Source organism: Rhagoletis pomonella, unplaced genomic scaffold (genome assembly GCF_013731165.1).
Source record: "Rhagoletis pomonella isolate Grant_MI unplaced genomic scaffold, Rhpom_1.0 Rhpom_scaffold_00001, whole genome shotgun sequence".
Lineage (NCBI taxonomy): Eukaryota > Metazoa > Arthropoda > Insecta > Diptera > Tephritidae > Rhagoletis > Rhagoletis pomonella.
Window position 1 is genome coordinate 21,615,888 of NW_023458555.1, and position 11,539 is coordinate 21,627,426.

At 38.0% G+C, this 11,539-nt stretch overlaps 1 protein-coding gene across 1 annotated transcript in view; it reads right to left on the reverse strand.

Annotated features, from left to right (window-relative positions):
- LOC118740961 (atrial natriuretic peptide receptor 1) overlaps positions 1-11,539 on the reverse strand; it is a 40,208-nt gene that overhangs the window by 8,531 nt on the left and 20,138 nt on the right. The window contains exons 4-6 of the mRNA XM_036472742.1: positions 3,821-4,247; positions 3,031-3,756; positions 2,580-2,744 (exon numbers count right to left, since the gene is read on the reverse strand). Of these exons, the coding sequence (XP_036328635.1) occupies positions 2,580-2,744; positions 3,031-3,756; positions 3,821-4,247 (1,318 nt within the window). The remainder of the gene's footprint in view (positions 1-2,579; positions 2,745-3,030; positions 3,757-3,820; positions 4,248-11,539) is intronic.

The following is an 11,539-nucleotide window of genomic DNA, read 5'->3' on the forward strand; positions in this document are numbered from 1 at the left end:
TTTTTTGCCACAAAGTTCTTTGCATTCGATATCTGCAACATTGCCCACTTGCCAATGTGCCTTGGTGAATCCACATCTCAGTCCACACGATAACACTCAGAATTTGCAGCATACACGTTTAGAGAGCGGCGCAGATGCATGCAGCGAAAAGAAAGAAGACGTTATAGCCGATTCAACATGTATGACGAGAAATGTATGCAAAATGGACGGGAAATCTCTAGAAAATGTCTGCTCCAGATGTCGCGATGCGAAATATTGCAAGGAAACTACAATTGGTGTTGAAAACATGGGTACTACGAAAGATAGAGATAGTACAGTGTCGTCCGATTATAAGAGCTTATCTTTGCAAGATAGTTCAAACTTTGACAGACAAACAATGCTGAAGCCTCAAGATTCACTACTCTTGTATCAAAAGCCATTGCGTCGTTCGCCGCAACATACGAGAATGTCAGTGGAAGTCCATGAGAAAGTAGCATTGGATTTGCCCCAATCCAAGGAAGATAGTAAGTCCTTCCAAGCAAATGCCCAAGATATGATTATAGCTTACCGAAAGCCGTACGAATAATTAAAAATCTGATCAAGAAGTATGCTTTAGGTGCGAAATTATCATCCAACAAAGCATCGACGTCCACCAATTCACTCGATCCCGACTACAATGTGTCAGTGCCAATTTTCGAACTACTATTGCCGAACGAAACCTACTACTATACTAACCAACTAGCACTCAAGCATAAAGACTCAGTATTGTTTTATGCTGATCTAAGGCAGAAACGGCGTAAATCATGCGCGGTCAAAACTTTGGAGATTCGGCGGGGGAAACTTTTAAGTTTTGTTAGGTTCCTCGATGAAGGTGTGCAAACAAGTGAATATTTATACAAATATATTTATCGTCGTCTAAAGTACAAAACCGCGTATCAAGATAAAGCAAAATCTCGTTACTGAGGTTGCCAAAATTTTGCAAGGGAGAATAAAGCTTGCCTTATTTCAAAACGGTTCTCTCTTTTATCCCTAATTATCTCTACCTTTTATATTTAAATATCGATATTGATATTTTGGTATGAACGGCTAAGATGTCAGTTGCGATGTTTTGCAGAATCTAGACACGCGGTTTTGTGGGTTAAACGATGTTGTGAATCCTTAATGACACCATTCCAAACTAGCACGCCTTGTGTGTACACCATCTGATGAGGATATTGTTTTTGGCAACGCTGGACGTGCGCACCACAAATCGCTATGTTGGGAAGAATCACGTATTGCTTGGTTGGCTGAGCTAGAACGTCGCCAGGAAGTTCGTAGACGCCGTAAGAGGCGATCAGAGAATCATAAGCCAAAAGGATATGCATCTGAAAGCGTCTGGGGCGAAGGATCGATTTTGTGCGATAGAATACGTTTGTGGTTAGCTAAATGGTATACCTAATGTTCGTGAACCCGAATGAAGTTTGTAACTTGAATGTGAATATCTAATTAATATAGTATACTTGTGTTTCGTACGATAGACAGCTGTGTTTATTTCGTTACTTTTTTACCAGGATTTTTTCAAAAACTATCGAGCTTAGCCAAACAGTCGTCGAACTAATTTTTAGTCACAGATAAACGGATATTTTACCTTATACATGCAGTGAGCGAGACTGCGTGAAAAGATAGGATAGGTTAAGATAGTTAAAGCTTATTGCCTAGAGCAGGCGCATATTGAGACATTTGGGTACGAACGGTAACTGCTTAGTTAAAGTGAAAAATGCTGTGTGCCGCGAACAAAATTTCGCAGGCGGCAGATCTCAGTGACAGAGAGCTCCTTAGGATAAGCTAAAAAGTGCGATCCGCGATGTTTAGACCGTGGACTCGCAAAAGTTTGCGAGTTTAAGAGAAAGAATTGAGATGACTCCATCTTATTGTACTCTATGCAGCGCAGCTGCGACAGCAAGGCTGGAAGGTTCCGCGGCGGGGACTGTCATGCCAATAAACTAACAGACTCGAGAGCTGCTGTTTTATGAGCTTAAGAAGATCCGTTGACCGCCCGCGTCCACCTTAACCAGTTCAATACGGCGAAACAATGCCCATCTGTTCAAGAGCAATCCACAAGTAGCCACGGTTTTCGTTGAGATCGACACAATGGTACCCATATCTATGCCCTCGTACTACTTCGCCTCAACTGGTCGCTAGCCGTCATATCTATTCTATCTTAAAGACCGTGCGAAATACTATCCTAACTTCATGAACTATCCTAACTTTGTAGTAACTCAGCGCTGTCCCAACTGCGCCACGCCTGTTTGCCGCTATTTCTCAGCGAATCGCTTTATCATACCAATGCATTTAGTTAAGTTAAGTTATAATTTAAAGCTACATATTTCAATTTAGAAATATTCATATCCTTATTTTTTTTTTGTTCAGGCAAATGGAATAAGCTATCTTTAGCAATGCTATGCGGAACTAACTTTTTTCTCTTGCCGAAAGATTGTTTGTAAACATCTTTAGAATGCACGTGGAAATTACTTATTAACCCCACAAGCAGTTTTCGTAACACAAATACAAGAGTTTCACGATAAGTTTCTTCTATAAATTTTTTGCTTAGTTGAACTTACCTTTGGGTGATTTTTCCACATCAGTCTTTCCCAGATAGAATGGGCCTTGTCTTGTACTAATTTCATGCACAATTATGCCAAACGAATAGACATCACCCTTCTGTGTGCCCTCTGGCGGACGATTGTTTTCCATTTTCAACAACTCAGGCGCTGTCCAAAGCAATTCTGCGAGTGGGAAGATAAAATAAAGAAATCAACAAGGTAATGGCGGTGAATAAAAATGTAAACAATTACAGGTGCAATAACAAGGCCAACCAAAAAAGTAGCAATATTGAATAAACAATAGGGGAGCTCACGATTTGTAGCATTTTATTTGTAAGGCATCTACTCATCGTAAACTCCATTACTTTTAATTTGCTCTCAATTTAAGTATTTAAACCACTTCCGATTGAGTTTTTACGTTGCTGCAATTGAATATACGTATGTATGTGGTTCTCTTTCGAATACTTACTGCTCCAATACGCATGGCTGTTGCAGTCTTCAACATCGTTCTCCAACGCTTCAGGGCGTATGCGCTTTAGCGTGTGCAAACCAAAATCTGTTATTTTCAATACAAATCGAGAGTCCACCACACAATTTGAGGACTTCAGATTGCCATGTGATCGTATAACTGAGTTGTGTAGAAAATGCATGCCACGCACAATATCGTGCATTAGCGACAACTTAATCATCCAGTCCAGCTGGAATTGCTCATTCTCTAATATATCCTGCAGCGAACCTTTTGGACAATATTCGGTGAGTAGAAAGCGCTTCGGGGGATCCAAGCATGCGCCGTAAAACTTTACCAAGTGATCGTGTTGCAGATCCTTCATACTTTTCAGCTCCAACATTAGCGAACGCGTCAAGTTAATTTGTCGATTTTCGATGGCCTTAATGGCCACTTCACAACCACGATACATACCAACTGGTATGAAAATTTGACGATCCCCACACAACGAGCGGAGATCTTCAGACATCAGCGTCAATTGTGAGGATTGACGCACGAGCGAATGAAAGGAACCCCGTATGCCACGTCCTGCCAAGTCAGGACATACTAGATCGCTAATGGATACCTTCCAAGTCATGGAATTTATCTCAGCCTCTGACTTGTAGTGTCGATAGCCGAAGAAGAAGCCGACGGTCATAAGCACGACTACAACACCGAGTATGATTGAGAGTATTGCATAACCAGGGAGTGCTGCAAGTAAAAATAGACTTTTAATAAGTTGAAAAAGATAGTCGCATGTGTGCTTTACACTTACAATTATCTGGACATAATGAACCATCATAACCGCAAATTGGCGTGCTAGGTGGTGGCTCTTTGCGACCACCCGCCCAATGGATTTCCTTGCCCGGCACAAAATCCAAACGATTGTGCATAAAGTCTGCAACGATTTCGAATCGTCCCGTATCCGGATTCATATCCAATAGTGAGTATGCCGAGATGCGATCCCCATTGGAATCGATAGTCACATTACCGGTTATACCTTTGAAACTGCGACCCCACATGCGTCGCACCATATCTGTGCCATTAATGGGACGCGTTAGCACTGTTGGATCTTCGCGAATACTGTCATTGAGTGCTTGCGCGTAGAGTAGTACGCCGTCAAAGAAGGATGTTACAAAAGCAGAGACATCCTCATTTTCTTGGAATGTGTAATTATACTTTTCGGCGGCGATGGTTTTGATCTAAATACATTTGTTAAGGAGAACAAGTTTTAAGATGCAATCAAAGCCTTCATATAAATTTTGTCCGAAAATTCAAGATTTTGGATAACGTTAGATGCAGAAATATTTAGCTTAGTACTCGCCTTGTTTGAAACTTTAGTATAATCCTCATCATTTGGCTGCTTTGGTGTTAAAGTTAGTATAGCTGTATACGCCTTACGAGCACGCTCGTTATTTTCTTCTGTATCATTTTTATCATACCAAGGCTTCCATGTTAGGTGTGAGGCGCTGAAAATATATAAAATATGGGGTATAAGAAGTTGCTTTAGGCATACGAAAAATTATTATGAAAAGTTATAAGAGTCCTGGGACTACTTTTACGGCAAGATGGAGAAGATGAACGGATAAGGCCAGCTTCAGATATACTATGATATTTAGCATCAGTCAATATAAAACGTGAAAGGGTGGAGTGAAATGAGGATAAGCTAAGCAAACAATCACATAAACACACACTACATACAAGGGACATGCTCTCCGGCTACTCGTAGCTAATACAGCATTTCTACCAAGCCTTAAAGCGCAGTTAGTCAACGACGTAGCGTAAACGTAGGTTGACGTACGTAGCAGCGTATCAAATTTACTGTTGATAGAGAGAGAGAGAAGCAACGGCAACGTCACCGCCATGCGGTGGTGAGTTTTCGTTAACACGCGAATCCCATAAAGTAGATCGTGTCTGCGTCAACCTACGTCTACGTTACGTCGTTGACTGTTTGAGCTTTTAACTGCAGTTTATGCTCATTGGATAAACGAGATTATCACTCGAACGGGGTAATTGCTCATATTAAGTATAAGCAAACAAAAGAACGAAAGCAAAAAGTAAGAAATAAACATTGCCAATCACCCTATGTTAAAATACTTAGTACTTATCATAGCTCTTAACTACTATAAAGCTTTTGGTGAAAATATGCTATAAGAACTGCTAAAACAATTTTATGAAAAAGCGTACGGACGACGTAAGCAAGGTAGTGACTAGGTATTTCTAGAATAACTTTTCACAGATGCAAGCCTGGGGCTAAATGTAGGTAAAATGGACATGTTTTCACAAATAAGTACAAGGGTCCGGCATGGAATTCCCCGAAGCTTGATGAAACCGAACCGACTACCACTTTCACAAAAAGCTTTCGGACATTGCCGAAAAACGTTTGTTAAACGGGTTACCTGACGCTGTGTCTCAATTAGAAGAAGAGGTTGCAGACCATAACCGAACAAAAAATTTTCAAGTTTCGCGGATATACATACGACCTGCAAGGAGCTATTTAAACATCCCGAGATTTGGGCTTCGGGATAAACCGCGGGCATTAAAATAGTCTACATTACGCTGCTAAATTAAATCTCGCATATCATATGTCGACCAAAAATGTTCTATGTAAGAAGTGGATAGGTTAGTCACGAATAGGCGGCTGTATATCTTTTAGCTTCTAGGAAAAAGTGGATGAGATTGCCAAAAGTAATGTTTCTTTGTAAATCAAACATACAGGCTGCGTTTCTTTATACATTCCGGATAATCCCATTTCACAGCCGGAATAAACAGAATACGTTTGAAATATACGTTAACATATCATCAGGAACGTTCTAAAGAATAAGTAAACAAAAAAGTTTATTCCAAACGTTCAGAATGAATAAAGAAATTCAGCCACAGTTTAACAGGCTAACCTAATATTCACGCACGCCGCCAATTTACTGTCATGCACATGCAACTTGTATGAGATCAACCGAAATTGAACTGCGTGCGTATGAAGCTAACTCAATTTCCAATTTTTGTTCTGCGCGACATTTTGATTTGACGTTTCGCTCAATGAAATCAAATGCAAACGCATGCAAGTCAATTTCGGGTGACGCAAAAAAACAAATTCGACGGCATGCGTACCAAAACGCAAGCCGCGAATATTAGGTTAGCCTGTAAACTACAATCTCTAAAAAATCCTAGAAATGAGCTCGTAATGAATTTATATGAATACATAAGTTTCAATAATATGCCAAATTTATCAGATTTTCAGCCGTATTTCAACAAAGTCACAAACCTTAGCTCATCACTGCTGGGATTTATGCTGCGCCTCAAACTGCTACTGCAACAAATATGCCGCTACATCACAAATTTTTAAGTTTTTGTGTATTTTTCGTAGCACTTAAAATCGAATTTTTGTGGCACTTTAGAAATCACAACAGTGATGAGCGAAGTTTTGTGACTGTTGGCATAGAGGGTTAAAATCAAATTGTTTTCGAAGTTTTGCGATTAAAAAAAAATTTAATTTTCTCAAGCATTATTCTACCTGAAACTCGAATTTAATATAATCTTGGATTTTAATCTACATAAACAAAATTTTGACTGGCTTCAGCAAAATACGAGAATGTACATATTTTTTGGGTTTGATTGGGTATTTGATTGCTCTACAGTAGGGGTATTCTCCAAATCTTGCAAAGCCATTGCACGTAGCACGGATTGTATGGAATGCATAACTTGCAAACACACAGCAACAAAATACATGGGAAAAAACATTTCCTTTCTCTGCAAATAATGCAACGTCGAAACCCATGTGTATATATTTTGCAAAATAGCATAGCAAGATAAATGCGACCCTGTGCTAATTTGTTGGAATTGCTACATATTTCTCTCATTCCTCTCATCTCGCTCACTTCATTGTATATTTTCTGTGTCTTGTTATTGTATTTGATGCATAATTTCGCAATGGGGTGCTCTCGTACTCTTCGAAATTTGGAATAGTATTTTTGCGTTTCGTGCAATTCGTGCATCGTGCAAGACTTCGAGAATACCCCTAGTGTAATTCTAAAACTCTATGGGTAACAATTTTTTTTGTTTTGTTAAGTTCCAACATGATGCTTTCTACATACATACTAAAGGTCTGCATCGGAATTCAGTTTGCTTCACTGTGAAGTTTTTTTCAAATATGTAAACTACTCATACTTTAACAAAGAGGGCATGGAAGGAAGAGAAGTGAAAATTTTGAGCACTGTATACATGAAAAAAGTACTCAAACAAAATATGTTCCGAAAAAAAGAAAAACATAAACAAGCAGTACTATGGTGCTAAACTTCCACAAAAAATATGTTCCTTCACAAGTATTTTTTGAGTATTTTTGGAAGTTTTCGTTTAATAAATACTATATAATGTTAACAGACATGGAAAAACAATGTAGGGAATTATCAAGGCTAATACCCAGCTAGCCCAATGCCGAGCGAGAGACAAAAGGGACTCCCACAGCAACACCTCGAAGGAGCGTTTTAAAATATGAGATGAATAAGCATTCCATATGGGTTATCTGCGGATGACCTGTTAAAGAAGAAACGTAATTTTTTACCAAACTGCTTCACCTTCCAAGGATGGTCATAGGCCAATAACAAATTCGATATATCAAGGGCGCGTGCGTGTTTGCGGTAGAGCTTTGGAATTTGGTTGAGTGATATATGAAAACAAACCCAAACCTCGAACCTGACACTATGGAGGTTAACGGACCTCTGATTCGGGTTCTAAAACCCCACATATATGAATTTTCAGGTTTATTCAATGCATTTTTCCCTGCTTGACGTTCAACTGACCACGAACCTGACGTGATAGAGGCTAACGGACCTCGGATTCGCATTCAGCCTGTTGAATAACATAGGGTTTGGTTTAATATGCATACACTTTTTTTGTAAACCTGTGTAATTTTTATCAATATTCGTTTATAATTAAAACATTTTTCTTTTATATTTTACTCACTTCTTTAAGATAATTTTTCTGCGGATCATACGAACGAGAGTTGAAATAATACACAATGCAAAATGTTAGCTAAACCCTAGTTGCGCGAAACAATAAAATAAGCCCCCTTTCTTCAACGAATCAAATTCGACAATGAAAATAAAATTTATGAATTTTCTTAACATTATGTTAAATGATAACATTTTGAAAGAAAAAACTTCATAAGTATTCGTATACTTCCTATGAAGTTTTCAAATACTGCTGAATTCAATCAACATACTCAAGTGTTTTGGAAAAGCGGAACAGTGTTTTATGTAGCAGAGCACTGTTGAGTAACATTGCTCAGTTATTCAAATTTATGATGTTCTCTTTTTTATACCCGAGCGCACTTGTGCACAAGGGTATTATAACTTTGTTCACATAACGGTTGTTTGTAACAGGCAAAACGAATCGAGATAGATATAGACAAATGTATACATAAATGATCAGAATGAAAAAAGAAATCGATTAAGCGGTGACTGTCTGTCCGTCCGTCCGTCCGTCCGTCCGTCCGTCCGTCTGTCCGTCTGTGCACACGATAACTCGAGTAAAAATTGAGATATCTTAACGAAACTTGGTACGTGCACTTCTTTCAGGCGTAGGACGGATGGTATTGAAAATGGGCAAAATAGGACAATAACCACGCCTACCTCCCATATAACGGTAATTTTCAGAAATACGAAAACTGCGATATTTTAGTAACTACTGAAGATAATTCACTCAAAATTTATATTTACAATGAGTTTTAGACGAAAAATAAGAATATTAAAAAATTTTGGCAAATGGGCGTAGCCACGCCTACTTATGGTTACATGTGTATATCTTGGTAACCGCTACACCAATTTCTTCCAAACTTGGCACAGTTGTTGGCCCTTGTACAGCATACCAAATGGCCGAAAATTTTTAAAATCGGACAATAACCACGCCCACATCCCATATAACGGTAATTTCGAGAAATACGAAATCCTCGATAAATCAGTAAATATTAAAGCTAATTTATTCAAAATCGATGCTTGCAGCAATTCTTTACCAAGAAATACGTTTATGATAAAATTTTGGAAAATGGGCGTGGCACCGCCCACTTATGATCACATATATTTATCTCGGTAACCGTTCTACCAATTTGTAACTCGGTACGGTTATTGTGCTTGCCACAAAACATTGAAAATTATTGAAATCGGACTAAAATTACGCCTACTTTTCATGTAACGGTAAATTACAGAAATGCTTGAAATTTCGATAACTCAAAATTTAAGGGCGCTAATTTACTCAATTAATCGCCCTCAAATAATACTCATAATAATCTCTTAAAATAAGATTATTATGGAATTTTAGTAAATGGGCGTGGTAGCGTCCACTTATAGCTGTATAACTTTATCCTATCAAGTATAACTGAACATACTTAGGGAGTTCACAAGTCGTGCAATTTGTCATATTTGCTCTTTTGTACTGTTTTTTTAGAACAGTTGTAAAATGAAACTTGTGAGCATCCCATACTTTTTCGTGTGCTATTGTACAATATTTTAACAATTATATTTGACAAAATCAAATTTATTAAAACAGATTTAGAATGTTTCTAATGCCCAGAAGAAGCGAGAAAAGCTAATTAATGGCTGCGATTTGCGAGAAGTACGCGCAGGACGCAACGATGGAAGGAAGTGAGTCGTCAAATAAGTCATTTATGAGTTTTTTAAATTTATTTGGTGCATTTTTGTTAGGCGATGAAGATGAGGAGGAAGAGATCGATGAAACTTTTAGGTTGAATATGCTTGTGTTGTTGGCAAATCGCCGAAGTGTCCATCTAGGAGTTCCGAAATCAAACAATTGGGATCTGAATGTGTTACAACCTCAAATAGGCGGTTTTCTAAAAGAAAATCAATTAGGGACTTCTCTTCCGACACTGTCCACACATGGTTTGGTTTTCCCCGGACACGCTTAGTTTTGCACTGAATTAAAAAAGATCTTTAATAAGTTAAATATGTTATAAATTAAAGATAACTTACTCCATTGCCATGAGATGACTCCATTTTTATACCCGAGCGCACTTGTGCACAAGGGTATATTAATTTTGTTCACATAACGGTTGTTTGTAACAGCCAAAATGAATCGAGATAGATATAGACAAATGTATACATAAATGATCAGGATGAAAAAAGAAATTGATTAAGCCATGTCTGTCTGTCCGTCCGTCTGTCCGTCTGTCGAGCAAAAATTGAGATATCTCAACGAAATTTGGTATGTAGGTTTCTGTTAATCCAAGGTAGGTTGGTATTGAAAATGGGCGAAATCGGACTGTAACCACGCCCACTTCCCATATAACGGTAATTTTCAGAAATACGAAAACTGCGATATTTTAGTAGCTACTGAAGATAATTCACTCAAAATTGGTATTTACAATAATTTTCAGACGAAAAATAAGAATATTATAAACTTTTGGAAAATGGGCGTAGCCACGCCCACTTATGGTTATATGTGTATATCTTGGTAACCGCTGCACCAATTTCTTCCAAAATTGGCACCGTTGTTGGCCTTGGTACAGCATACTAAATGGCCGAATATTTAAAAAATCGGACAATAACCACGCCCACATCCCATATAACGGTAATTTTCGGAAATACGAAAACTGCGATATTTTAGTAACTACTGAAGATAATTCACTCAAAATTGATATTTACAATAATTTTTAGACGAAAAATAAGAATATTATAAATTTTTGGAAAATGGGCGTAGCCACGCCCACTTATGGTTACATGTGTATATCTTGGTAACCGCTGCACCAATTTCTTCCAAACTTGGCACAGTTGTTGGCCCTGGTACAACATACCAAATGGCCGAAAATTTTTAAAATCGCTCAATAACCACGCCCACCTCCCATATAACGGTAATTTAGAGAAATACATAATCTTCGATAAATCAGTAAATATTGAAGCTAATTTATTCAAAATTGATGCTTCCAACAATTCTTTACCAAGAAATACGTTTATGGTAAAATTTTGGAAAATGGGCGTGGCACCGCCCACTTATGATCACATATAAGTATATCGGTAACCGTTCTACCAATTTGTACCAAACTCGGTGTGGTTATTGTGCTTGCCACATATAAGCAAAACGTTGAAAATTATTGAAATCGGACTAAAATAACGGCCGCTTCTCATATAACGGTAAATTTCAGAAATGCTTGAAACTTCAATATTTCGAAATTGAAGGACGCTAATTTACTCAAAATTGATACACCCCGGCTTACCATCTAGCGGAAGGTTTCGGAAAGGTGAAAAAACATATATTTAATACTTGCGCCGGGTATTTAATGTTCGGCTCCGCCCGAACTTAGACTTTCTTACTTGTTTCTTCCTATCTTTTTTAGTACTCTAAAATTTATGTTACATTTACTCATGTACACATGTGAAGAGTATTTCTGCTGGTATATTTGCAGACCTTTAATACATACATATAATTTCAATGATTTTTTTTTTTTAACTTACCGTGAGAACATTTCAATATTAATGAATACATATTC